The sequence below is a fragment of the Ovis aries genome, chromosome 14, assembly GCF_016772045.2.
Source record: "Ovis aries strain OAR_USU_Benz2616 breed Rambouillet chromosome 14, ARS-UI_Ramb_v3.0, whole genome shotgun sequence".
NCBI classification, from domain to species: domain Eukaryota; kingdom Metazoa; phylum Chordata; class Mammalia; order Artiodactyla; family Bovidae; genus Ovis; species Ovis aries.
In genome coordinates this window covers 52,759,755-52,785,997 of record NC_056067.1, presented here as the reverse complement: position 1 = coordinate 52,785,997, position 26,243 = coordinate 52,759,755, and the positions used below count along the sequence as shown (strand labels likewise).

Genomic DNA, 26,243 nt, shown 5'->3' with positions numbered 1-26,243 from the left:
ACAACTAGCCTTCTGTTAGCATTTCCTGAGACAGGAGATAGGTGGGCTCCAGTTTAGGCCTTTACAATCAGCCTCCTGTTTGCCCTCTGAAATGGAAGTAACAACAGATACAGGGTAAATAGCCTGTCTTTGTCTCTTGTAAACACCTTAAGATAATAATCATGGCAAGGACAAAGAGGGGCAAAACACTGTTTGAGTAAAGGATTAAGGGCTCTCCGCTCCCCTCCCTCACCCTTTCTGGGACATGGGAGACACACCACGACGGCAGAAAGGCTCCCGGTGTGTCAAAAGTCGGGGTGGGGGGTGGGGCGGTAATTCCAGGCCATAATGCGGCTTGCTGGTCCCAGAAGACTTCACCTCCAGATTCATCTTGGCTGAGGGTTGAGTGGGCACCTCAGGGGAGGGAGGGAGGACAAAGCAAGATGACTGGCCTGAAGGAAGACCAAGATCTGGAAAACTGTCCCCTTACAACAGATTTAAACTTCCTAAAGGTGTAACCCCAGAGTTTGCCCCTGCGTCTTTCCACATGTATTCTTCTTTTCCAATAAACTTTTTACTTTTCTCTTTACCTTCTGCCTCCTCCCCCGAATTTTTTCTTAACGCGGCAGGCAACGACTGGGGATCCAGGTCCTAGCCTCTGGCCTCTGAGATCCAGAGGTTAAGTTCCTGATCAGGAACTAAGCTCTTGTTCCCAGCTTCTGCTCGCTTCTGCTTGCTGCAAACTGCGGTTACTACTGCGTGCATCGGAAATCAGGAAGCGCAAATACACGGGACATGATAATTGGGAGCTCCTGCCTGCAGAATCCCATGGACAGAGGAGCCTGGTGGGTTACAGTGCACGGAGTCGCGAAGAGTCCGATACGACTGAGCGACTATGTACAGCACAGGGCATCCCTGGTGGCTCAGATGGTAAAGAATCCGCCTGCAATGCGGGAGACCTAGATTCGGCCCCTGGGTTGCGAAGATTCCCAGGAAGCCCTCTATGATCCCCCAGGCTCTGACCCTCTCTGGGTTCTCCCATTGTAGACTTGGTTACTTTATTGAAGTTGGGGAGAAAGGGAGGTGTACCTCTTAAAACCAAGAATATAATAGAATAAAATTGAGTATGCATCCCCTGCTCAGGTAATCTGGACAGACGCAGGAAGATCGAATCCCAGCGAATGAGATCGATTCTCTCAGTTCTCTTCCATCAGCGTTTCCTTCTCGGTACTCGGCGATCCTCCTCGATGCCTCCGGCCACACCTACCCCGGAACCCGCCTCCCGCAATTGCCGTGCGCACGCGCACTGTCTCCTGACGTCACTTCAATGGGGAGTGACGGGCAGGTTCAGCCAATGGCGTCGCGAAGAAGGTGGGGCAGCGCCTCGAGGATACCCTGAGGAGCCTGTCTTTCCTGAATATTCATAAGGGAGGCGGGCCGACGCCGCTCCAAACCGCGACCGGCGCCATGAAGTGAGAGGGGGGGTCTCGGGTTCGCGGCTCGCGAGCGGGAGTGGGGGTCCGGAAGATGCGGGGACGCGTGGTCAGGCCTCGGGTCCCGGCGGAGCGAAGGGAGGCTGCCGCGCTGGGGTGGGGATAGCTGCGGGGAGGGCCAGCGAGGGAATGCCGAAGGGACCTGGAGGCTGCTAGAGAACCGGGGGGATGTGCGGGACGGGCCAGCCGGCCGGAACCGCTCTCGGCCCGGCGGCAGGGGAGTCTGGGGGCTGGAGAGGGGGCTGAGGGGACGGGGGACTGATCCGGCAGCCCCCGCCGCCAGGCTCAACGTGGACGGGCTGCTGGTCTACTTCCCCTACGACTACATCTACCCGGAGCAGTTCTCGTACATGCTGGAGCTGAAACGCACGCTGGATGCCAAGGTGGGTGGGCCGGGCCCGCCGCTGCCCCCCTGAGAGGTGGGGCTGATCAACACGCGCCTTTAAGACTGAGATTGCAGCGGTCCCCAACCTTTTTGGCACCAAAGACCAGTTTTGGAGAAGTCAATTTGCGGACGGAGGGATTCAAACTCATTTTTGTGCATTTTATTTCTATTATTATTACATCGGGTCTATCAGACATTCGATCATTAGGCCTCATATCATCAGGTATTAGATCCTGGAGGCTGGGGACCTCTGGTCTAGAGTTTAGAAATCTGAGGTCCTTGTGATAGCCCCCGCTGCCAAACTTGGTATCTCAAATAATAGTAATTAAAAATAGCATCAGCTGACCTTTATCAAAGGCTGAACTGCTCCGTGGTAGGCTTAGGCATATAGAGACTCAGGAATTGGCTACCCACGGTAGTGTGTCCTTGGGTAAATCATCACTTAATCTCCCCTCTGCAGTCTTCACCTTGGTGAATAGCCATAGTAATAGTACCTACCTCAGCTTAATATGGGGCTTCCCAGGTGGCTCAGATGGTAAAGAATCTACCTGCAATGCAAGAGGCCGGGATTCAATCCCTGGGTGGGGAAGATCCCCTGGAGAAGAGAAAGGCAACCCACTCCAGTATTCTTGCCTGGAGAATTCCATGGGCAGAGGAGCTTGGAAGGTTACAGTCCATGGGGTTGCAAAGACTTGGACAGGACTGAGTGACTAACACTTTCACTACTTTCACTTTCATATTAGTGAGGGCTGCAGGGGTTAATTCACTAAGTAAGGCAGAAGTTCTCAACTGGGGACCATTTTGACCCCCGGAGGACATTCAGCAAAGTGTGGAGACATTCCCAGTTGTCAGTACTAGTGGAGGAGGGGTGCAACTGGTGTCTAGTATGTAGAGGCCACATTTGCTGCTGCAGTGGGGGACAGACCCCACAATCATATGGTATCCGGCCTCCAAATGTCAAGAGAGTTGAGGCTGAGATACTCTGATGTAAGACACTTAGTAATAGTGCCAGGCACAGAGTTAAGTGCTGTGCTAGGTTAAAAGAGAGGGCTCCTACATATCAGATAGAACTTCCCTGGTAGTGCAGACGGTAAAGAATCTGCCTGCAATGCAGGAGATTCCTGGGTTGGGAAGATCCTCTGGAGAAGGGCATGGCAACCCACTCCAGTATTCTTGCCTGGAGAACCCTGTGGACAGAGGAGCCTTACAGGCTATAGTCCTATAGTCATGGGGTCGCAAAGGGACATGACTGAAGGGACTTAGCATACATACAAATCAGATATTGTACTAAATATTTAGCCTGCAGTTTGTCCCTAATCGTCATAGTCCTGCGATGAGGAAGAGCTTCTTAGACCCCCCCAACCCCCTTTTTTTTTTTTTTTTTTGCTGCACTGCATGGCTTGCATGATCATAGTTCCCTGACCAGGGTTTGAACCTGGGCCCTCGGTAGTGAAGGCTCACAGTCTTCACCACTGTAGGCCAATTTTTAGAGACAGAGTCCTCAGAGAGGTTGAAAGGTCTTGCCTAAGACCACTCAACCAGAGTGGCAAAGTGAAAGTGAAGTTGCTCAGTCGTGTCCGACTCTTTGCGACCCCATGGACTGTAGCCCACCAGGCTCCTCAGTCCATGGAATTTTCCACACAACATTACTGGAGTGGGTTGCCATTTCCTTCTCCAGCGGATCTTCCCAACCCAGGGATTGAACCTGGGTCTCCCGCACGGCAGGCAGACGCTTTACCGTCTGAGCCACCAGGGAGATTCCAGAGTGGCAAAAGTGGGGTTCAAATCCACTGCCCCTGAGGCCTAGATTTCTAACTGCTATGTTGTGTCCTGTTATTCCAAGCTGGTTTCATTCTGGGGGAAGGGTCCCAGAGTTTGTGTCCCTGGAGTTTTGAGCGCCTGTGTCGTGTCCCTCCTGCCCACCACAAACAGGGTCATGGAGTCCTGGAGATGCCCTCAGGCACTGGGAAGACAGTGTCCCTGTTGGCCCTGATCATGGCGTACCAGCGGGTAAGTGACTCCCTGGGCCCGAGGAGGGGGCAGCAGGAGGAGGCTGGATGGGGGCCGAGGCTGAGCCCATGGTTGTCGGCAGGCGTATCCCCTGGAGGTGACTAAACTCATCTACTGCTCGAGGACTGTGCCTGAGATTGAGAAGGTGAGCCCTGGGCTATCCCAGGCCCCCCACCCTCACTCTCCCCTAACCCATCTGTCCCCCTGGTGGTTGCCACCATAGCTTTGAGCCCAGTGGGAAGCTGGGGAAGGGGCTAGAACCTGCTTGGACAGGGGCTTGGACTTTCACTGAGGCCAGTTCCCCCCTCCCTCATCATCTGTAACAGGTGATTGAAGAACTTCGAAAGTTACTCAGCTTCTATGAGAAACAGGAGGGCGAGAAGCTGCCATTTTTGGGGCTGGCTCTGAGCTCCCGGAAGAACCTGTGTATTCATCCCGAGGTGAGTGCTCATTCCTCCCCTCTCTCTAACTGTCAGGGTTGAGGAAACCCTTCCGTCCAACCGGGGGTTCTAGATCCCCACCCAGACCAGACCTCTCAGGGAGATGTGCAGGGGCCGCGTGCAAAGTTCTCTTCTCTCTCATCACTCATGGCTCAGGCACACCTCCTCCGGGGAGCCTTCCCGCTTCCCCCAGCCTGGGAGAGGTGAAGAGGTAGCTCCTGGAGTCTGGCAGGCCTGGTTTCCTGATTCTGAAACGTACTAACCATATACTCTTGCATACGTGATTTCTGCTATCTGGGCTTCAGTCCGCCTGTCTGTAAAATGGGGATAATTAATTACCTGCTTCATACCGTTGTTGATAGATTGGGCAAGGAGGTGGGGACTGGGTGAAATGGGTGAAGCAGTCAAAAAGGACAGACTTCTAGCTATGAAATGAATTAGTCATGTAATGTAGAGTTGACGCTTCGTATCTGTGGGATCGGGAACTGCAGGTCAGGAGGGCCGACTGTGCTAGGTCGCTTTGTTTAGTTATGTGTTTACTTAGCTGTGCTGGGTGTTAGTTGTAGCATGTGAGGTCTAATTCTCTGACCAGAAATCGAACCTGGGCCCCCTGCATTGGGAGCTGGGAGTCTTAGCCACTGGACCACCAGAGAAGTCCCTTGAGATGCTTGCTTTTAAGTAAGAGTTTGCCTTAGGACTGTAAGAGCCACAGATGAAGAGGCACCATGTAGTAAATCGCTGCATTTGTGTGTCCGGAACACGTGCAAGGGTGGTTCTGTCCCCCTTAGGATAGTAAGAAGTCGAGAGTTAATGAGCTGGGGTAGGTTTTCTGGAAACGTGGTAAGGGCATAAGCAGTATTATACTGTACTTCAGGGCGGTGTCTTAGTTGTCTCCAGAGCTGTATAGTGACCTGGATAAGGCTGAAGGTTGCGCCAGATATTTCCATCTCGGTTTTTTCCTTCCATGGGCCTGCTGCCTTGGAAGGACTTACCAGCATAGCTGTAGTCTTCGTCTGGACTGAAGTGAGAGTTTCAAAATAGATTTGCTATTAGCTCTCTGCTTCAGTCCTAGCGAAAGTTTTCAGAGTTTTAAAATACTTTTCTGTGGGAGCATCTGTGACACATTGAGCCGTGCGTGCCTCATATGACGCACTTGCACCCATTTTTATTTATTGTCTTTTGCCGCACCCCATGGTATGTGGGATCTTAGTTCCTCGCCCAGGGATCGAACCTGCACCCCCTGTATTGGCAGTGCAGAATCTTCACCACTGGATCACCGCGGAAATGCCTGTATTGCTTGTTAAAAGTAATAATAAAATGTAAAGAAAGAGAAAGAAGCAGCACAGTCTTTGTCACTGATGAAATGGGAGAGGGAGGGCCCACAGCCTCAGAGCCCTCACTCTGGGGAAAGAACGGTTTCATTCCGAGGAAGGGCAGCCCTGGGCTGTGATGATGCCACCAACAGCCTTGGAGGGTTTGGAGCAGGGCAGGGCCAAGGAAGGTCTCAAACTGTGATCAGAACCTCCTCTAGTTCTCAGACCTTGCCAAGGTTTCTGGCTGTTGTAGCATTTTAAAAGATAAAGTGTAATCTACATGCTGAAGGTTCTTCAAGCCTTAATGTTAAAAACAAAAACTGAGGTATAATTGACATTGCACAAGGCTGAATGTTTTGTTCGTTTTTTTGTTTATTTTTGGCCGTGTTGGGCTTTCACTGCTGTGCACAGACTCTCTAGCTGCAGCGAGCAGGGCCTCCTCTTGTTGCGGTGCGTGCTTCCCGTCGTGGTGGCTTCTCTTGTGGCAGAGCGCAGGCTCTAGGCTCGTGGGCTCAGTAGTGTGGCACACGGTCTTAGTTGCTCCGCGGCATGTGGGTTATTCCCGAATCAGGGACCGAACCTGTGTCCCCTGCATTGGCAGGCAGATTCTTATCCACCAAACCACCAGGGAAGTCTTAGGGTTTAACATTTAAAAAAAAATTAGAGCCCAACAGTTGGGCCACTCTTGCATCCTTGCAGTAAGTTTGCAGGTGTCTTAACTGTTTAATCACGAAGCAGGTTCAGGACAAGTTTTGCCCAAGTCCCACCCTGGTCATCTCAAAGGATGACCTCCCACCCACCAGCCGTCAGGTGTTCAGCCCCGGGTTCCAGGCGTGCTCGGGGTTCTTGGCCTGTCCCGTTGCTAAGATGCTCCCCGGCCTGCAGGTGACACCCCTGCGCTTTGGGAAGGACGTGGACGGGAAATGCCACAGCCTCACGGCCTCATACGTGCGGGCGCAGTACCAGCGGGACTCCAGCCTGCCCCACTGCCGCTTCTATGAGGTACCTGTGGGGCAGCGGGGAGTGAGGGAGGGCGAGTTGCAGCAGTCAACCCCCCTGACCCCCAGCTACCCTCTCACCCCAGGAATTTGATGTCCACGGGCGCCAGGTGCCCCTCCCCACGGGCATCTACAACCTGGATGACCTGAAGGCCGTGGGACGGCGCCAGGGCTGGTGCCCGTACTTCCTGGCCCGATACTCAGTGAGGAGGCGTTGGGGCTGCGGGCGGGTGGGAGGGTTACAGGCTGCCGGTCGGTGTGCCTGCCTGCCTGCCTAGATCTCCCTATTGGTCTGCCTGTGTCTGTTCCTCAGTCTGTCTCTACCTCTTCACTTCTGTTTGTTCCTCGCCTCTGCCTGCATGTCTGCGTCTGTCTGTCCACCTGCCTGTGTCCCTCCCTTTGCCTCACCTCTCCCGGCCTGGGAGGGAGAGATGTGACCTGGTGGAGTCCACCAGGCGACAGGGCCCTGGGGGTGGGCGCTGGCAGGCGGCCCGGGGTGACCCTGCCCCCTCGGCCCCCAGATCCTGCACGCCAACGTGGTGGTCTACAGCTACCACTACCTGCTGGACCCCAAGATTGCCGACCTGGTGTCCAAGGAGCTGGCCCGCAAGGCCGTGGTTGTCTTTGACGAGGCCCACAACATCGGTGAGCAGAGAGTGGGGCGGGGAGGCGAGGTGGCCCCTCCACTGCTGCTGCGTCCGCTTGCCTGAGCCCGGCCCTCTCCCTGGCCCCCAGACAACGTCTGCATCGACTCCATGAGTGTCAACCTCACCCGCCGCACCCTGGATCGGTGCCAGGCCAACCTGGAGACCCTGCAGAAGACGGTGCTCAGGTGGGGGTGCCCCGGCCCGTAGACCTTGGCACCTGACCTGCCCCCCAAGTGGCCCAGCTCTTCCACACCTCGACTCCCCGCAGGATCAAGGAGACGGACGAGCAGCGACTTCGAGAGGAGTACCGCCGCCTGGTGGAGGGGCTGCGGGAGGCCAGCGCCGCCCGGGAGACTGATGCCCACCTGGCCAACCCCGTGCTGCCCGACGAAGTGCTGAAGGGTGAGCCGTGCCCCCGCCTCGCGCCCCCTTCCCCTGCGCCCCCCCCCGCCCCGCCTCTCCCCACCCGTCCCCTCCCCTGCGCCCCCCGCCCTGCGACCCCCACCCGGCGCCTGGCTGAGCCGGTCTCCCCGCAGAGGCGGTGCCCGGCTCCATCCGCACGGCCGAGCACTTCCTGGGCTTCCTGCGCCGCCTGTTGGAGTACGTCAAGTGGCGCCTGCGGGTGCAGCATGTGGTCCAGGAGAGCCCGCCCGCCTTCCTCAGCGGCCTGGCCCAGCGCGTCTGCATCCAGCGCAAGCCCCTCAGGTGCGGCTGCCGCGGGGGCTGGGCGTGGGAGGGGTCCCGGTGGGGATGTGGGGTGGGCGCCCTTGTCAGTAGCCATGATCAGAGAACTGACCTCGGGAAGTGTGATGGAAGACTGTGTGCAGAGGGAGGGGGGCGGCGGCGAGACCCCAGGGCCCTGGCCAGTGCTCAGGGGTGTTCTCACTCCAGGCCATGGAGGGAGTGGCCCTGGAGAGGGGCTCCTGATGAGGGCCAGCGGGATGGGAGCTGGGAGAAAATGCTGTGGGCCCCTCACTCCCTGTTTCCTCCTGCCAGGGCCTCTCATTGCCCCCCAGCCCCTGGGCAGGAGCCAGCCCCTCAGGTGCAGTCTGGGGGCAGGGCCAGTGATGAGGGGCTCTGGAGTGGGGGTGGAGCTTCCTCTGCTTTTCCTTTGTGCTGTGGATCAGTCTTTGGTCTTCTCTGAACCTCAGTTTTCCTCCTCTGTGCAAGGGGTAGGGGGTCAGCCCCTTTACCCCCAGGTTCCTGTGGTGGTTTAATGACAAAGCAGCGACCCCAGGAACCCACCCCGTCTAGAGCACTGATGACAAGCCGAGTGCTTCGCAGTCCACGGCCCGGGGACACAACACGGAGTTCCCGCCTTGTGCTGCCGATGAGGACGCTGTGTCCCGTGGAGGGGAAGCCTCCCGGCACTGTGTGTGGTTGTGACCAGAAGCCCTGCCGGTGGGGCTCTGAGGCTCCTGGCTGCTCTGCCTCTGAGGAGGTGGGAGCCCTTGGTGCGGCTTCACCCTTCTTCCCTCACGAGAGACTTGTGAGGACAGAGGGGATCTGAGTCACAGGGTCCGTGTTCCGAGGGCCTGCTCTGTGCTGGGGACACAGCAATGATGGAGACGGCCCTGGCCCTGCCCTCCTGGGCTCACAGTCCAGTTGGGGAGACAGACCTTTCCCAGACAGGGTCAGTCCAGGGCTCAGGGTGGGGGGGTGTCCTGGAGGCTGCAGGAACACAGGGGCCGTCTGATCGAGCCTGGGGGATAGGCAGACTGGAAGAAAGGACATACAGGAGACAGGTTTTATTCACTTTATTTCTTATTTTTCTTGGGCACACTGCTCGGCATGTGGGATCTAGTTCCCTGACCAGGGCTTGAACCTGGGCCCCCTGCATTGGGTGTCTTAACCACTGGCCCACCAGGGAAGTCCCAGGAGGCAGGTTTTAAACTTGACTGTCTGCCTGGCGCCAAAGCTGGGTGCTCCCGCTCCACACACGGCCTGTCCCTGCCTCAAGCTGGGTGGCCTTGCTTGTGTGCCGTTGGTAGAGCCTGTGTCAGGCTCAGTGAGGGAGGAGCCGTCACCGAGGCCATCATCTGGGAGCGTGCGGAACTCTAACGCTGTGTCACTGAGGACTGTGGCCGAGACTGACCTTGTGGAGATCCGGGCGGGAGTGTGTGACCCTGTGGCCGTGTGGCGTTCACGTGCTGACCGTGGGATGCTGGGGGTGGTCGTGGGTCGCCCCTTTTGATTGAGAACCTGTGTATGAGAGCGTTACCTCATGTGACAGGACTGTGTGGCTCTGGAGTGTTAGTCGCTCAGTCATGTCTGACTCTGTGCTACCCCCTGGACTGTAGCCCACCAGGCTCCTCTGTCCATGGGATTCTCCAGGCGAGAATACTGGAGTGGATTGCCATGCCCTTCTCCAGGGAGTCTTCCTGACCCAGGAAGGGTCTCCTGCCTTACAGGCAGATTCCTCACAGTCTAAGAATTTGGGCGGTGACTCTGGGTTGTGAGATTATTGCTCTGTGTGCCCTCCTGTGGCTGTGCCCCCCGTGATGGGCAGTGGTACAAGGTGGGGACACAGAGTGACCCAGACCCTGACCTCCCGGAGCTGCCAGGTGGCTGGGGAGACGGCATGTGAGCACGTGCTCTGACGGTGACGAGGGGGCTATCCAGCCTGCAGCCACCACCTCCCTCACCTGCCCGCCCCCCACCCCACCAGGTTCTGCGCCGAGCGCCTCCGCTCCCTCTTGCACACCTTGGAGATCTCGGACCTCACTGACTTCTCCCCACTTACCCTCCTCGCTAACTTCGCCACGCTTGTCAGTACCTACGCGAAGGGTAAGCTCGCCTCTTCCTGCCTCTGCCGGCCCCCAGCAGCTGGAATTGGGATCCGGCAGGGCCTAGAGGGTAGCCCCTGGGAGAGTACCCAGAGGGTAGCCCAGCCTCTGAAGTTTGGACTTTATTTATTTGTTTTAAAATTTATTAGCCACGCCGGTCTTAGTTGTGACGTGCAGGATCTTTAGTTGCGGCATGTGGGATCTAGTTCCCTGACCAGGGATCAAACCCAGGCCCCCGGTGTTGGGAGTGCAGGGTTTTAGCCCCTGGACCACCAGGGAAGTGCTCTGGGCCTTATTTTGAGGGCAGTGGGGAGCCACAAACAGCCCTTGAGTGAGTGAGCCTTGTGCTCAGGAGGGTATTTTTAAAGGCTCTCTCTGGCTGCAGATGGAGGTGGGTGGGGGTGGGCAGTGGCGTGAGGAGAGGAAGGAGAGAATCTGCGGGGTCCGCTCACCCTGGGGGGCATGTGGGGGGGGGTGGTCATTCTCCCAGCGGCACTGGGGAGCCATGGCAGGTTCTGAACAGGGAGAGGTAGGGGCAGATTGCGCTTTAGAGGATTCTTCTGGCAGAGGCTGGGCCAGGACGGGGTGGGGTGCTAGAGAGAGTCGTGGGAGGTCAAGAGGCCGCGACTTGGTGCCTGGTCGTGCGGGGCCTTGGGGGGAGGACGCTCAGATTTCCAGCCTGCTGGGAGGGTACAGGGGAGCATTCTGCCCCCAACTCATCAGCTTTAAGCTGCCAAGGGCTCAGTCTCATCCCCGGGGATTACTCCTCTATCCAGCAAACTAGGTCAGCCTGTCTGACGGCCCGCGGGCGGGCCTGGCCTTGGCAGGAAGATAGCCCGTCCCCACCCCAGCGCCGATGGGCAGCAAGTGTCACTGGAATCTTCTTTCTGCCTCTGTCCCTCTGTCCATCCCATCCTCCTCCTTGGTCTGTCCGTCCTCCTCTCTTCCCCACTTCTCCATCTACCGACACCTCACATTCTTGTACCTGGAACAGCTTTCCCCATCTTCCCAACTGTCTTCCCTGTCACCCCTCAGTTCTTGGCTCAGGAGAGACGTCTCCTCCTCCTCCAGGAAGCCCCTCTGGCTCCGAGGCTGGGCCAGGCCCTCTCCTTTAGGCTCCCCTGTCCCAGCCTTCCCACTCAGAGTGGTCACTCTGGAGACAGCTCTGTGTCCCTATCCTTGGACTGTGAGTCCTGAGAGGGCGAGGCCAGGGTTGTCTCGGTCACTGCTGTGTTCCCAGTCCTGGGCTTGGCACAGAGGACATGATGATATTTTTAAAAACATCTTTGCGAAGTGAAATTGATTATGCGGATGCGTTCATTCATTTATTTGCTCAATAAATGGGCCAGGCCCAGCCCTGGGGAGATGGCAGGAACCATGAACGACCTCATTCCTGACCTCCCAGAACTTAAATTCTAGCAGGGAAGACAGGTAGCAAAGATGTAAATGTGGGTACGGAAGATAATTCCAGAAAGTGATAGTTTTCACGAGACACAAACATGGCACTGTGTTGGACCATGCACACAGTGTCGGCGGTGACCAGGGCAGCTTTCCTGAGGAGCTGACATTTGAGCTGGGTTCTGAATGACCAGGAGCCAGCCGCCTCAGGAAGCTTTTCAGACAGTGGGGCACGTGCAGAGGCCCTGGGGTGGAATGACTCTGGTGGGGTTGTTCTTTTGTGTGTGTGACCTTGGTGGTTTTGAAAGTCAGGCAGGAAGCCCGTGAGCACAGAGGGAAGGGGGTTGGGGTGGCAGGATCCCCCTGACAGTTCTGGACCCTGGGAGGGTCGTGGGGAGCCCTGGGGGCTTCTGAGCAGGGAGGGATGTGGCCTGACTCGAGTTCAAGGATCCTCTGGCCGCTGTGAAGGGAGCGGGGATGAGGAGCGACTGCAGTGGGCCAGGCAGGGGGCGATGGCGGCCGGTCTGGGCGGGGCTGGGGAGGCGCTCAGAGGGCAGCTGGACTTTGGAGGAGAGCTGACCAGCCTCCTGACCGCTCAGTGGAGGAGAGCTGACCAGCCTCCTGACGGCTCAGACAAAAACTGGCGGGAGAAGGCTGGAGGCCTTGGCTGGAGGGGCGTGGTGGGCCCCTGTGGGCCCCGGAGGGCGAGGGGTGAGCCTTTGGTGCCCGGCTCAGGGTCCTCTGTGAACATTCACACAGGTGTCGGCCCAAGGGAGGGGCGGGCAGGTTGGGGTATATATTGGACTCAGGGGCCTGGGTTGTAGCGTTGGGCTTCTGATGGCTGGTGGCATTCACTGAGGAACGTGAGGGGAGGGGGAGTGGAGTGGAGGGAGAAAGTGGGGGGTCGTGGCCGAGTGGGCGGAGTCATGCCTGGCCCTCAAGGAATCCCGCCGGCCCCCTGTAGGTTTCACCATCATCATCGAGCCCTTTGACGACAGGACCCCGACCATTGCCAACCCCATCCTGCACTTCAGGTGAGATCCCACCCCCGGGGGGATGTCAGCGGACCACAGGGCCCTGGCCCTCACCACCCTGGTCTGCTCCCTACAGCTGCATGGACGCCTCACTGGCCATCAAACCCGTGTTCGAGCGCTTCCAGTCCGTCATCATCACATCTGGGGTAAGGACCCTGCCTTCTGGCCTCCAGCCCTCCCCGGGGGCTCCTGGCTCCTGCCCAGTCCTGCTGAGATCCCTCTGCTGTCCCCGCTGTAGACACTGTCCCCGCTGGACATCTACCCCAAGATCCTGGACTTCCACCCCGTCACCATGGCGACCTTCACCATGACGTTGGCCCGGGTCTGCCTCTGCCCCATGGTACATGGGGGAGGTGGCAGAGAGGGTGGTGGGACGACGGCCGCCCTTCCTCTCTGCTGCTCAGGCAGCTGAGGGCACGGATTCTGGGTTCTGACAGACCTGGGCTTGAGTTTGACTCCCTGAGCCTCGGTTTTCTCATCTGTGAAATGGGAACACCCCCTCTGATCTCCCAGGGTGGCTGAGGGGATTTAGTGAGACAGTGAGTGTGACAGGCTTTCACGGCCCACGGCCTGCTACTTGGTTAATGGGGTTTTACCTGGCCCGTCGTCTGGCAGTGGCCTTGCTAAGTGACCCTGCCACTTGGCCTCAGTCCTCTTCTCTGTGAAATGAACCTTGTAACATGGGCCTTCGGTCCCATTTCTGAAGTCACTGGGCAGATGTGTTTTAGAGTTGAGAATTTTCCAGACTTGAAATACTCCCAAGGGGTCTGAGCAAATCCCTCTAGTGAAAATCATATTTGAGCAAACATTCTGATGAGTCAGACCAGGGGAGATCCGTCAGCACACTGAACAGGCTCCATGCAGGGCAATTCTTGCTACCAAATGAGTTTGTGCCAGACTTAAGCACCTGGAGTTTCCTGAGTGTTATGGCTTTCGGAGCTGCCCTTCAGGGCTTGTGGGCTGGTAAGGACCCTCCACCACACAGTGCTTTTGTGATTTTGCCAGTGGCATGAGGGGCAGCTTCCTGGAACCGCCTGGCTGGAGGCTGGGGCAGACTAGAGGGTCCTTGCTGGTGAGACACATGGACAGACCTAGGGTCAGTTCCATCTCTGTTGTCTGTCTGCCGGGTGACCCTGGGCGGGCAACTCGCCGTCTGTGAGCCTGAGGTCACTCATCTGCAGCCCGCAGATAAGAGGGTAGCTGAGGGTTCACTTGGTGACGCTGTGTCTATAGAATGCACACAGCAGCACTAGCCCGCGGCCCGCGGGCACACTGGGGCAGCTGCTGCGGCGTGCTCATCACAACCTCTCACGCTCTCCAGATCATCGGCCGTGGCAACGACCAGGTGGCCATCAGCTCCAAGTTTGAGACCCGGGAAGATATTGGTATGGTTCCCACAGAGGGTGGTCTGTGTGGGTCCCAGGAGGGGAGGGGTGGGTCGGTCAGTATGAACCGGGTCCTGGACGCAGTAAGAAGTCAAAGTGGCTTCACACAGAGGTTGCTTCTTGCCTGTGCTTCATGCCGCTGTGGGTTGGTAGGGGCCTGCCACGAACCTCTCCCTTCTGGGAACCTCCACCATCGGACACATCCCTGCGCTGGCGGGGTGGGACGGGAGGGGTCCTGGTGGGTTGTGTACTGGCTCGTAAAGCTCCTCGCCTGGAAGTGACACGGCCCTTTCTTCACTGGCCGTGGCAAGTCACATGGCCACACCTAACTGGTGGGTCAAGGGGCAGTCCTCCCATGAGTCTGGAAGGAGAATTGGGATGCGTGTCAACAGCTGGCAGTGGGGTTTCTAGGAACCCCAAGTTTCAGACAAGAAAGCTCTGATGGGGAGTGGGGAGGAGGACCCAGGCCAGGAGACGGTCTGACCTCTCACCCTCATAGCGGTGATCCGGAACTACGGGAATCTCCTGCTGGAGATGTCCGCTGTGGTCCCTGACGGCATCGTGGCCTTCTTCACCAGCTACCAATACATGGAGAGCACCGTGGCCTCCTGGTACGAGCAGGTACGCCCGCCTCTGGCCCCGTGCTCGGACCCTCTGAGCTCTCAGCTCGCTCCTCTGCTGGCTTCTTTCCTCTTGTGTTTTAAATGGTGATCTGTATTGCAAGTGGCAAGACAGCGTATAAAGCGCAGAGGGCAGCTTAAAGAACTGTGTTCACCGTGCCCCACATCCAGGTTAGGAATGAGGACATCAGCGGCCTCACTGGGCCCCTTCCTCCGAGGCGTGCCCCTCAGGAGGGCTGACCACACCCCACCTGAGGGCTTCCTGGTTCCCTCCTCGTTACCCCCAGCTGTCCCTCCAGCTTGTATGGTGTGGTGTGGAGACACTGGGTAGCAGGCGTGAGTGTAGTGGGGTGCTGTGCCGTTAAAGGAAGGTTCCGGAGAATTAAGGCTGAACAGAGACTCGGGGCGAAGAGCCTGGAGGAGTCCCTCTGGGGACTGTGTGGGTGAGGTCATGGGGCATTCTGGAGATGGGGCTCACCACAGCTGGGCACTGGGCCCCTGATAGAATATGATTCTGTGCCATGAGCACAGCTCTCGGGTAAGTTAGAGCAAGCGCTTCTTTGGGGTGAGACAAGTGAACGTGGCTAACACCAGCGTGTGTGGGAATGTCATGCACAAAGGCAAGACCTCGGTCTCATCCTCAGGCTTTTTCCGCACAGTGTCAGCCACTTGCGCCCCACGTCCTCAGTGTCTTTTGTGTCCTAGTTAAGAAACCTCTGTCTACCCTAGGGTCCCAGAGATGGTCTCCTGTGCTTCCATCTAGAAGTTTTGTAGTCTTAACTTTGACATCTAAGCTCTGTGAGGTACCGCAGGTTCATCTTTGTGTAGGATGTAAGTCAAGGTTCACTTTTTCCCCATTTGGAAATCTGTCGCTCCAGGCCCACTTGCTGAAACGAGCTCCCCCACCGCACTGAGTGGCACAGGTGACGGGTCTCTGTTGGGGGCTGCTCTGGACCCTCCATGTTCTCTCTCTGGTCTGTCACACATCTGTCCTAGATCAGAACCACGAGTCTATTTCAGTGTCAAATGTGAACTCAAGGCAGCCTCTGATTGGCTCTGCCTGGCCTACATCAGCCTCCCCACCAATCACAAGCTGGGGGTGGAGCATCCTGATGGGTCACCCGGGCCACCTGCCTGCCCCACTTGTCCAGAAGATGGGGATTGGTTCCCTCCGGGGATCACAGGGTTTTCCAAAGAAGTGAGACTGGACCCTGCCACCACCCTCCCCTGGTCCCCAGAGGGCAGGCTGAGGCCAGGGGACAGGGTGGCCTGTCACCCCGGAGTCGGTGGCAGAGCTGAGTTTAAGCAGGACACCCCCGTCCTTGAACCCACCGTCCGCCGCCCACATCCTGACCTCCCCTTGTCCTCCCTGAAGGGCATCCTGGAGAACATCCAGAGGAACAAGCTGCTCTTCATCGAGACCCAGGATGGGGCTGAGACCAGCGTTGCCCTGGAGAAGTACCAGGAGGTGGGTACTGGGGGGACAAGGGGAGTTTGGGTGGAGAGGGGCCAGAGGCGGCACAGCTCCCTGGTGACGTGTCTGTGTCCTGGCCTTCCCTCCCCAGGCCTGTGAGAACGGCCGCGGGGCCATCCTGCTCTCAGTGGCCCGAGGCAAGGTGTCCGAGGGAATCGACTTTGGTGAGTGGACTTGGCCCTCCCTGCCCGTGTGGCCGTTTCTGTTCCCCGAGGGGACCTCACCCACCCACCCACCATCTTGCACACACAGGGGCCTCCCCTTCCCTCCATCCCTGGGCACCCAGCAGGGCCCTTGGGGACCCCCTCTGACGGCAAGAGCACCTGGGCTCCGCGCAGTCAGCCCTCTCTCGCTCCCCCTCACCCCGCAGTGCACCACTACGGGCGGGCCGTCATCATGTTCGGGGTGCCCTACGTCTACACCCAGAGCCGCATTCTCAAGGTGAGCCTCGCCGGGGACAGGCGGACGGACATGAAGGCCTCCCCTGGGGCTCGTGTGAGAAATGGCCCTGGCCCCCATCTCTGCACCCACAGGCACGGCTGGAATACCTTCGGGACCAGTTCCAGATCCGTGAAAACGACTTTCTCACCTTTGACGCCATGCGCCACGCCGCCCAGTGTGTGGGTCGGGCCATCAGAGGCAAGACGGACTATGGCCTGATGGTCTTCGCTGACAAGGTGCGGTGGGTTCGGGGCCCCCGCCACCCAGAGTGGGAGGGCCGGGCTGCGGGTGCCTGGGCCCTCCCGCCAGGGTCCTGACACCCTCACCACCACCACCACCAGCGGTTTGCTCGGGCTGACAAGCGGGGGAAGCTGCCCCGGTGGATCCAGGAGCACCTCACGGACGCCAACCTCAACCTGACCGTCGACGAGGGGGTCCAGGTCGCCAAGTACTTCCTGAGGCAGATGGCACAGCCCTTCCACCGGGTGAGCCCTCTTCTGGGAAGAGCCCTGGGCTTTCTTCCTGAGCCCCAACCCCAGCCTGCCCCAGAGGGAGGTTTGTGTGCGTGCCACCCCCCAGCCCGTGCCTGGCAGCTGGGGGAGAGCTGAGGGCTCCTGATGCCAGTGTGTCCCCAGCGGGTGCCCCGAGCTGCTCGTGGGGGCTGTGGAAGGCCAGTCCTCCCTGGCTCAGACCTGGCGCTCTGCCACCTCCCTCCCTGGGCCCGTCTTCCGTTCACAGGGACGGGATGACCCGAGTTGACTGGGCATTTCTAGTTCAAGCATCCTGTCCTGGGCCCCTGGGTGGCGCCTCCTGTCACTACTGAGCCCTGTGGGGGGATGTGGGCCAGCTGACACCCCTTCTCCTCACTCCCAGGAGGACCAGCTGGGCCTGTCCCTGCTCAGCCTGGAGCAGCTGGAGTCGGAGGAGACTCTGCGGAGGATCGAGCAGATTGCCCAGCAGCTGTAGCGCCAGGCGGGGCCGTGACACCCGAGTCTTAGCCGGCCTCGGTCCCGGTGCTCAGAGGGGCCTCCGGGAGGGGCCTGGAGGTCCCCACAGGACACCTCAGGAAGACCTTCTAGCTGCCAGATCTACAGCCTTTAATCTCAGGAGTGGAGCTCAGGGAGGCTGGAGCCGTGGGGAGCCATCAGGGAGAGGAGAGGACTCCCTCCCCTTGCCCACCCCTCCCGTTCCTCCTGAGAAGCCGCAGCCACGTGGTCCTGTCGCCTCTAGCGGGGGCCCAGGTCCTGGGTGCTGGTGCTGAGGGTCCGCGAGGCCTCGCTCAGGTGCTGCCTGGGGAACTGGGGACAGGCACGGGGCGGCTGAGGGCAGGACACAGGGCTGCCCCTGCCCAGCGGGGCTATGCTGCCAGCCCATCTTCTTGTCCCTACCCAACTCCAACTCCTCCATCCCCCTGCATCTACCCAAATAAAACCCATCGTGCTCATGTGTGGGGGTCCATTCCAATGCCAGCCTGACCAATGCCAGCTCTTTGTACAGGTCTTCCCCCAGCCTCTGGGCCTGTCCCACCCGACCCAGGGGTCCCCTCACCTGGTTCTCGGGCGCCCTCGAGCCATCCGTGTTCAGCATGCTGAGTGACATGGCCCTCTTCATCCTGCCCAGGAATGGGGCGTGGCAGTGAGTCTGGCTCCCACCCTGGGAGACTCGGGCACCGGGCCTGACAGTTTGTGTCGCAGGGGAGGCGGGAGCCAAGCACGGTCCTCAAGCAGGACAGGGGGAGAGGGGCAGACTCACCCGCTCGCCCCCGCCGCCCCCTCGCCTCGGAGCCGGGAGACCAGCTTCTCGCTTCCACGCCGGATGGACTCCCGGAGCTTAGAGAAGGAGCTGCTCCGACGAAGGGTCTGGGGAGGGCGCCGGGACGCCGGTCAGCCTCCCCTGCCACCCGGGTCGCCCTTCCCCTGGGAGCCCGCACAAAGCCCTCCTCACCTGCTGCTGTGCGTCACTAGTGGTGCCTGTGTTGGGGGCTCCTGGGGACAGATGGGGACATTGTTGGGGGGAACGCTGAGCAGCCCCCGGGGCAGGGGAGGGGCCGGGGGCTCACCGAGCGGGGCGGGCAGGGCCTCCCTGCGGAGGATCTCTTTGTACAGCTCTTCCGCCTGCTGGTACTTGTTCTGCTTCAGGTAGGCTGAGGCCTGCGGGGAGGGCATGGCCTGGGTGATCCTGGCTCATCTAAGCGCTGCACCCGGCACCTCCTTCCCGGCCCCCCAGGAAGCGGCCCGGCCTTATCCCGCACTCCAGGCCCTCAGCCCCGCAGAGTGGGCTTGGAGCTCGAGTCCACTGCTTCCCACAGGGCAGGTGCCCTGCTGGCTCTGAGCAGGGGCCTGCTCCCCAGTCTACCTTGGGCCGGCGACAGCCCTCTCTGCCTCAGTTTCCTCATCTGCACAATGGAGCAGTGGGAGCACCTCCCTCACAAGGCCCTTGAAATGGTCCAGGGAAAGTCCTGAGGAGGGGGCCTGGCTCAACAAATGCTCTCTGCTCCCGGCCAGTGTCTCCGGCTGCCTCTCTGCCTGGAGCAGTTCTCTGGCCCCCACCAACCTGCCAGTTTCCCGACCCTTCCACATCCTCTGAGCTGGCGAGCCTCACTGGTGTGGAAGCCCAGCCCCGTGGGGCACCCTCAAGGGCTGGGTAGAGATGGGGCCCCATCAAGCGATGGGTGCTCGCCCGGTGCTGGGGCCTCAAGACCGAGACCGCCACGCCCCCAGGTGCCCTCACCAAGTTGTTCTTGGTCTTGGCCACGTTGGGGTCATGGGGCCCGCCCAGGGCCTCGTAAATGCTCAGGGCCCGGGCGTAGTGCCGCTCCACCTCCTCGAACTTGCCCTGGTTCTGGCAGAGCAGGGCCAGGTTGTTGAGCTGCTTGGCCACATCCGGGTGGTCGGCGCCCAGGACCTAGGGGTCATGGGTTCACAAGTCATCTGGGGTTGGCAGGCCACGTGTTGCCAGCAGCCATCATGACGAGGCTCATGAGTTGGTAGCTGGAGTCAAGGGTGGTGAGTCAGGGGACTGGGAACTCTAGGTTCAAATTGGTTCTAGGTTCACAATATCACATGGGAAGGGCACAAAAGGTCTGGGGTCACAAAAACAAATCAGGGTCACCCAAGAGCCACAGAGTCCAGGGAAGGGCCATGTGGGGCAGGGCCCCACGGGAGCCAGGCCGGGCAGTACCTTCTCCCGGATCTCCAGGGCACGCTGGCACAGGGGCTCTGCCTCTCGGTAACGCCCGCGCTTCCCGTAGAGGACAGCCAGGTTGTTGAGGGTGGCGGCCACCTGGGGGGTTGGGAGGGGGTCAGGGGAGGGGCGCCCAGCCCACAGCCCCCCGCCCTCCCTCCCGGGCCCCCACTCACCGCAGGGTGCTCGGGGCCCAGTGTCTGCTCCCGGATCTGTAGGGCATCGTGGAGCAGGTCTGTGGCCTCTTTGTACTTGTTCTGGTCTCTGTGGAGCAGCCCCGGGGGGAGGCGGTTAGGCCTGGGGCCGGGGCCCTGGGCTGGGCTGAGCATGGGTGGCGTCCCCCAGGGGTCCCTTCTGGGTGTCCCCACCCCTCCCAGATCTAGCACAGGGTCCCTGCATGCCCGCAGGTGGGTGCCAAGCCTCTGCCGCCCCAGGCCTCCGCCCTACTCTGTTGGGGGTCTCGCCCACGCCAACTCTCTGCCCAGGTCTCTGTGGTCTCCCCAGATCTCCGTCCCCTTCCGCCCCACCCCTGCAGGTACCCTGTGCTGTAGAGCAGGACACAAGGGCCCCCCACTTCTGCCCAACAACGTCCCTCCCTCTGCCCTTCGGCGGCGGCCCCCACCGGTACACCAGCGCCAGGATGTTGAGCATGGTGGCCACGTCGGGGTGGCAGTGGCCCGAGCTCCGCTCCAGGTCCTCCAGGGCCTGGCGGCACAGCGGCACGGCCACCTCGTAGCGGCCCTGGCCCGCGTACTGGATCACCAGGTTGTGCAGGGTCCGGAGGCGGGCTGGGATCTCGTAGCCACCCTGCTGGGCTGCCGCGGCCCCCGCTGCCTCAGGACCTGGGGGTGCATGCGGGGCACCGAGTCACTGCAGGCCTCCTACTGCCCCAGCCCACACACCAGGGGACACATGCCCCCCTAAAGCCACCCCTGGTCCCTGGGACCGCAGGCCCCTGCACTGGTTCCCGAGATGGGAATCCCAGGCATCTCACTGGCCCGTAGGAGGGGGCCTGGCCTGTGGGATGGACGCGCGGGAGCCACCTGGTTCCTGGAGCTGTGGTCGCCATGACAGGCCTGGTTTCCAGCTTTTCCAGCCTCACCTGCTCTGTTACTGCCCGCCCCCCCCTCCCCCGACACACACACACAGCCACCTGCTTCACCCTCCTGACACCTGGCCCTGAGCTGCCCCATCCTCCCCAGAGACCTCGGGGTCCAGCGACTCAGATGCGCTCTCCCCAGCCTCGGCCTCCCATCCTCCATGGCTGAGGCCGCACCCACCTCTCCGCTCCTCCTCCTCACTAGGGAACAGGGAGGCCAGGCTGTCCCGGCGAGGGGGGGACTCAGGCTGCTGCAGAGAGAGGAGGAAAGTAGGGTGTCACGGGGCTTGGGAGTCTGATTCCAAGACGGGGGTCCTGAACCCCAGGGCTTGAGGGAGGTGGTGGGCAGGGGTCTCCTGAGGGCTTGGGAGCATCCTGGGGCTTTGTGGGGCAGCTGGGCGTGGGGCAGGCTTCTGAGTAAGTTCCAGTGGGTCTGGGATCTGTGGTGGGTTCTTCAGAGGTTCCAGGGGGGCCAGGGAACCTTTGAAGGCGGGGGCTCTGCAGAGGGACAAGGGGTGCTTTGGGGGCCCCCGCCTTGCCAGCCCGGCCACACCTGGCTCTCTGCAGGCGGGTCGTACTGCCGCAGCTGCCCCAGGAACTCCAGGTGGCTCTTCTCCTCCTCCAGCTGGGCCACAGCCTCCTCGCTGGCCCGCAGCCGCCGCTGGGTCTCCTCCAGCTCCTCCCTCAGCCACGCGTTCTCCTGGGCCAGCCGCCGGGCCTGCGCCCGCAGCCGCTGCTTCTCCGCCTCCAGCGCGCCCACATGTGCCGACAGCGCCAGCAGCACCTGCCGGGGGGGGGTGGGGGGGGCGGTGGGGCGGGGGGCGGCGAGTCAGACGCCCGGCCCCCACCCTGCCAGACGGCCCCCACCCAGCCCAGGGCCTCAAATCGAGCCAGGGTGCCCCAGATTACATACAGCCCTCCGATGTGGCTCCAGGGATGCTCAGCGAGTCCCAGGGCCACACCCCGATCCTGCGGGGGGGACCCCTCCCTCCCATTTCACCCAGACACACAGATCACACACAGGGACACGTCATATCCCACCCAGGCAACCCGGAAGTCTGCCCGGGACCCACCCTTCTATGGAAGGACCCCACCTGGTTCAGGAATCCCTGCCACACAGAAGGAACCCCCCTACAGCTGCAGGCTAGGGCTCCCATCTCGGGACTAGAGGCTCCCTGTCCCGGGCCAGGTGCCCCTAGGCCCCCCTTTGCCCAGACCACCCCCCAGCACGCCTGGCCCCTCACCCCTGGGCGACCCCCCAGGCCTGAGCCACACCCCTGCAGACAGTACACCCCTCATACCTACCTGGGCCTCGCCCAGCCCCAGCTCGATGGCCTCCAGCGAGTGGCTCACCACCTGCTGCTTCTCCTCCAGCAGCTCCAGGCCAGCTGCCGGGCCCTGGGCCGCCAGGGCCTCCGCCAGGTGCCCGGCCAGGCCCCGGTGCTCTGCCCGCAGGGCCTCCAGCCCCTTCACCACTTGTCGCGTCTGCCGCACCAGCTCCTCGGGGCTTGGGCGCTCTGGGCCGAGCCCCACGCCTCCCGGGGCCGCCACCTGCACGGACATGGCTGCTCCTGGGGGGGACCAGGACCGGGGTGGGGGGTTGGTGGTCACTGCCAGGGCCAGGCAAGCCCACCCCTCGGCCTCCGCGTCACTGGGCCACACATCCCCTCCCAGCCATCGCCCCATCCGCCCATCCCGGCCAGCCCTCTGCCTCCATGCTTTGCTCACTGCAGCCGGCAACCTGTCCCACGCCCATCCTGGCGAGCCCGCAGCTGGAAACTTTCTGGTCTCCTTCGCCTGTCCTCAGCCCCGGGGCCCGGCCCCGAGGACAACTCCCAAACCTTCCCGGTGTGGAATTAACCCAGACAGCCAAGCAGCCATCCGACGGCCGCCCACCTGCCCTCAGCTCACCTGGTCAGCCCTCCCGACCCCAAGGACCCCGGATCCCCCAGCCCGGCCGGCCCGGCTGTGTGACCGGACGGAGGTGCCCTCCCCTGCTGGGCGTGTGGGGCGGGACGTGTGGAGGCGGCAGCCTCTCCGTGAGCTCAGTCTCAGGGTGTTTTTGTTGGGAACCAGTCAGACCACTGGGGGTGGGGTGGGGCGGAGGAGAGGGCCATGGGGCTGGGGTGCGGGAAGCTGAGGAGGCCTGGGTACTGGGGAGGTCAGGGAGGGTCCCCACATGTGGCAACTCCTGGGGACCTGAGGAGCTGACAGACCAGAGGAAACCGGCTCCCCCCTTCACTGCAGACAGGCCCGGCCAGCCCAAGGCGTGCTGGAACACACGTGTGGCAGGCATGGCCCAGGGGTGTCACACAGGCCATGTGACAGATGAGGGTCTGAGTCCCAGATGGTAATGGGTGGGGGGGGTCCCAAATGTGGGACTGCATGGGGTTGTATGGGGGTGACAAGGTCGACGACACTGGGGACGATGTCTCTGGGACACACACTCCCCTCTTAGAAACAGACCTCAACACACGCAGACCCTCCCTTCTTAAAACCATGCTGTACACATTCTCCTCTCGGATATGTGACACATACTCTTCGTTATTTCAAATATAACACAAGACACACTCTCAGAAATATGCCTCTACACACACTCCATCTCAGAAATACAACAATACACAGTCTCCTTTCAGAAATACAACACACACACACTCTTTTAAAAATACAACTCAACACACCCACTCACATCCGCGTTTTCTTTTCAAAATACAACCTAGTGCAACACACTAACTCAGGCACACACACACATATTCTTCTTCCAGAAACAGCATGTGTAGGGACTTTCCTGGCGGCTAAGACTCCGTTCTCCCATTGCAGGGGTCCCGGGTTCAATCCCTGTTCAGGGAACTAGAGCTCGCATGCTGCAACTAATGAACCCAGGTGCTGCAATGGAGACCCGGCAGAGCCAAACAAATAAATAAGCATTAAAAAAAAAAAATGAAAATAACACACATACACTCCCCTCTGAAAAACAGAACCCAACAGACAGGTACATTTTCCTTTCAGAAATAAAGGCTGAGGGCTTCCTTGGAGGCTCAGTGGTAAAGAATCCATCTGAGAATGTGGGAGACACAGATTCAATTCCTGGTCCGGGAAGATCCATATGCCACAGAGCAATAAGCCAGTGTACCACGACTACTGAGCGTGCGCTCTAGAGCCGGGGAGCTGAAACTGTGGAGGCCAAGCGCCTAGAGCCTGTACTCTGCAACAGGAGAACCCACCTCGACGAGAAGCCCACGCAGCAAGGAAGACCCAGCACAGCCAAAAACAAACCAAACGATAAGAAGGAGAAATAAAACGCCAGACAGAAAACAACGTATGGTTACCAAAGGGGGCAGAGGGTGCGGAGGGATAGACTGGGGTTAACATATACACATGTAAAATCAATAACCAACAAGAATCTACTGTAAACCTCAGGGAACTGTGCTCAATATATTATAATAACTTACAGTGGAAAACAATGGGAAAAATAAAGAGAAAATCCAACCGAATCACTTTGCTGCACCCCTGAAACTAAAAGCCAGCACACAAATAAACCCCCCTCCCTCACCCCTCTTCACTTGTGAAAATGAAACCCAATCCCAAGTCACTCCCATTCGGACTGTCTCCTTGAACATGCACTCTCCCACACCTCCACATCCTGCCAGCGCCAGCCCTCCATCCCACGCCTCCCTCCCTCTCGGCTCCCAGGACTCGCGGTGGACCTGTCATCGTTCCTCCCCGCTTCCTCCACCGCCCCTGCCCGGCCACACACAGACACACTAGAGTTTCACGCACGAATGTGCGAATGACCCGATGCTGGCTCCTACACCTTCGCAAGCGGGTGCCCACGGCACAGACACACGGAGACACACAGAGTTCCACGTTCTCATGCACAGACTCGCAGGCTGACTTCACTCCACCCGTGGCATCCCCGAAAGCAGCGCTGCGCTTTTCACACCTGCGCACATGCTCACAATCACATCCACTCAGACACAGAGCAAGGGCAGGTGTGCAACCACAGGGGTTTTGCACACTGCAGGCTCTCCACCCCGAATCTCCCTCTTTCCCTATGTGTATGTGTTCACGCACATATCGATCTCCATGTACGTTGTACATGTGTGTGCGTATATCACATCAGACTTATTAACAGCTTCACACCTTACACGCAAGTCCTATAAATGATCACTCACGACCACGCCAGTTCATTGAGTCATCTTGACAACCATGACCCTTATTCACGTATACAACCTCCTACAACATCAAGCACAACCTCGAACAGCTGAGTCGACTGTTCCAGACACGGCCTCATAGAGTACCGCTCACAGAGATACATACAGCTCGACCACAGCCACGCATCACTCGGACTGTCCTTGACACGTCTCCCACACTCACACATCCTCCCAAACAGCACACTCCCCTTCACCTGCTCAGCCTCGTGTGTACCAGCACACAGCTGACCACAATAATCAGTCACACTCCACACATCCATCCTGTACCCCACAGCACACACCTCCCTGCCATCCCCGCCCCCACCAGTCTTACCATCAGAGAGACAACCACGGCCATGCAATTTCTCGGTCACATACCTAACCCTATAAACAGTTCAACTCTGCCAAACACACACACACACACAGCATTACAGACTCACCATCAGAGGTGGCCCACATTTTCACACCACTGAAAGTTTCACATCATTCACACGGTCCTTTGGTGCCCTCGCAGGGCTAAACGGACAGGCCATCCCCGGTACCAACCTGTACCCACATCTGTACGCACCGTTTGACACCATCACACACATCTGAGCTTTCTACACCATCTCTCGTGCACACTCACGCCCAATATCCACGCACATATACACTTGCAGCGGGAGTGTATGGACCGCTCCCCAAACCACACAACTTACCCCTGGCCGGCCGGCTGAGCCCCGCGCACCCCGGTTTCACAGCCCGCCAGCCTGCCAGCCGGCCGGGCCGTCACAAGGGCCCCCTCCCTTTCCCAGGCCCCGCCCCGTCCTCGCGCCTGTTTACCTGCGCCCCGAGAGAGGGGGCGCGGCCCCAGCGCGCCCTCCAGACCCGGGAGAGCCCGAGAGCGGGACAGGGGGCGTCCAGGGACCCCAAGGCCCGTCCCCGTCTCCAGGCCATTGGTCCCAGGGGTGTGCCAGGCCCAGCCCACACCCTCTGCCCCCGCCTCCATCCTCTCGGCTCCTGGGACTCCCCCCCACACTCCTGGCGCCCAACTGACCGCGAACGGCTCCAAGTCCCGCTTCTCCGCGCTGCGCACGCACGGCCGCCGCCCGCAGCTGCGCCCGCAGTCTCCGGCCGCGGGCGGCTCCTCCGCGGGGCGGGGCGGGGCGGCCCGCAGCCCCGCCCCGCAGGTGAGACCGGCCCCGCCCGCCGCTCCTGGAAAGTTAAGCCCAGCCGCCCCAGCGCTGCGGGAGTAGCAGAGCCTTGTGCGCGCGTTTAGCCGGTAGTCTCTGCGGCACGTCGAATCCGAGATGATTGCAGGCGCGCGGGAAATGAGAGTCTCCGCGAAACTAGAATCTTGGAAACTCGAAATCTTAGAAACTTTACATC

General features: G+C 59.9%; 2 protein-coding genes and 1 non-coding gene across 5 annotated transcripts; 1 reads left to right on the top strand and 2 right to left on the bottom strand.

Moving 5' to 3' along the window:
* Window positions 1-1,413: 1,413 nt before the first annotated feature.
* Window positions 1,414-17,847, top strand: ERCC2 (ERCC excision repair 2, TFIIH core complex helicase subunit). Of its 2 annotated transcripts, XM_027978476.2 has the most exons (23): window positions 1,414-1,451; window positions 1,756-1,855; window positions 3,790-3,867; window positions 3,950-4,012; window positions 4,194-4,307; window positions 6,506-6,622; window positions 6,705-6,821; window positions 7,140-7,263; window positions 7,354-7,450; window positions 7,534-7,667; window positions 7,802-7,970; window positions 9,934-10,052; window positions 12,414-12,483; window positions 12,560-12,629; window positions 12,722-12,823; window positions 13,805-13,868; window positions 14,368-14,489; window positions 15,864-15,956; window positions 16,054-16,126; window positions 16,333-16,403; window positions 16,496-16,639; window positions 16,745-16,888; window positions 17,277-17,847. In XM_027978476.2, exons 1-23 carry the CDS (start codon window positions 1,447-1,449, stop codon window positions 17,367-17,369), a joined length of 2,283 nt encoding a protein of 760 aa, XP_027834277.1. In that variant the 5' UTR covers window positions 1,414-1,446; the 3' UTR covers window positions 17,370-17,847. The 2 variants fall into 2 exon arrangements, with proteins under 2 accessions (XP_027834277.1, XP_042088108.1); XM_042232174.1 differs by lacking the exons at window positions 15,864-15,956; window positions 16,054-16,126; window positions 16,333-16,403; ... (1 more) ...; window positions 16,745-16,888; window positions 17,277-17,847 and adding an exon at window positions 15,218-15,643.
* Window positions 3,542-3,613, bottom strand: TRNAG-GCC (transfer RNA glycine (anticodon GCC)). The gene has a single exon. It is a non-coding gene; the product is annotated as a tRNA-Gly (tRNA).
* KLC3 (kinesin light chain 3) lies at window positions 17,477-26,005 on the bottom strand. 2 transcript variants are annotated; one of them, XM_042232175.2, is made up of 13 exons: window positions 25,912-26,005; window positions 21,991-22,256; window positions 21,239-21,469; window positions 20,867-20,936; window positions 20,209-20,428; window positions 19,763-19,850; window positions 19,584-19,685; window positions 19,134-19,307; window positions 18,463-18,553; window positions 18,348-18,388; window positions 18,156-18,262; window positions 17,952-18,015; window positions 17,477-17,701 (listed from the first exon to the last, which is right to left on the bottom strand). In XM_042232175.2, exons 2-13 carry the CDS (start codon window positions 22,246-22,248, stop codon window positions 17,630-17,632), a joined length of 1,518 nt encoding a protein of 505 aa, XP_042088109.1. In that variant the 5' UTR covers window positions 22,249-22,256; window positions 25,912-26,005; the 3' UTR covers window positions 17,477-17,629. The 2 variants fall into 2 exon arrangements, with proteins under 2 accessions (XP_042088109.1, XP_042088110.1); XM_042232176.2 differs by lacking the exon at window positions 25,912-26,005 and adding an exon at window positions 22,597-22,684.
* Between the last annotated feature and the right edge of the window lie 238 nt (window positions 26,006-26,243).

Bases quoted from the DNA above. Each gene is read 5' to 3' on its own strand.
- KLC3 (XM_042232175.2), bottom strand. From the start codon at position 22,248: ATGTCCGTGCAGGTGGCGGCCCCGGGAGGCGTGGGGCTCGGCCCAGAG. The intron at 18,554-19,133 runs GTGAGGGCACCT...CCCTCCCCGCAG, and splicing joins CCAAGACCAAGAACAACTTG to GCCTCAGCCTACCTGAAGCA. The intron at 18,016-18,155 runs GTGAGTCTGCCC...ATTCCTGGGCAG, and splicing joins GGGGCGGCGGGGGCGAGCGG to GATGAAGAGGGCCATGTCAC.
- ERCC2 (XM_027978476.2), top strand. The intron at 10,053-12,413 runs GTAAGCTCGCCT...GGCCCCCTGTAG, and splicing joins TGTCAGTACCTACGCGAAGG to GTTTCACCATCATCATCGAG. The intron at 12,484-12,559 runs GTGAGATCCCAC...TGCTCCCTACAG, and splicing joins AACCCCATCCTGCACTTCAG to CTGCATGGACGCCTCACTGG.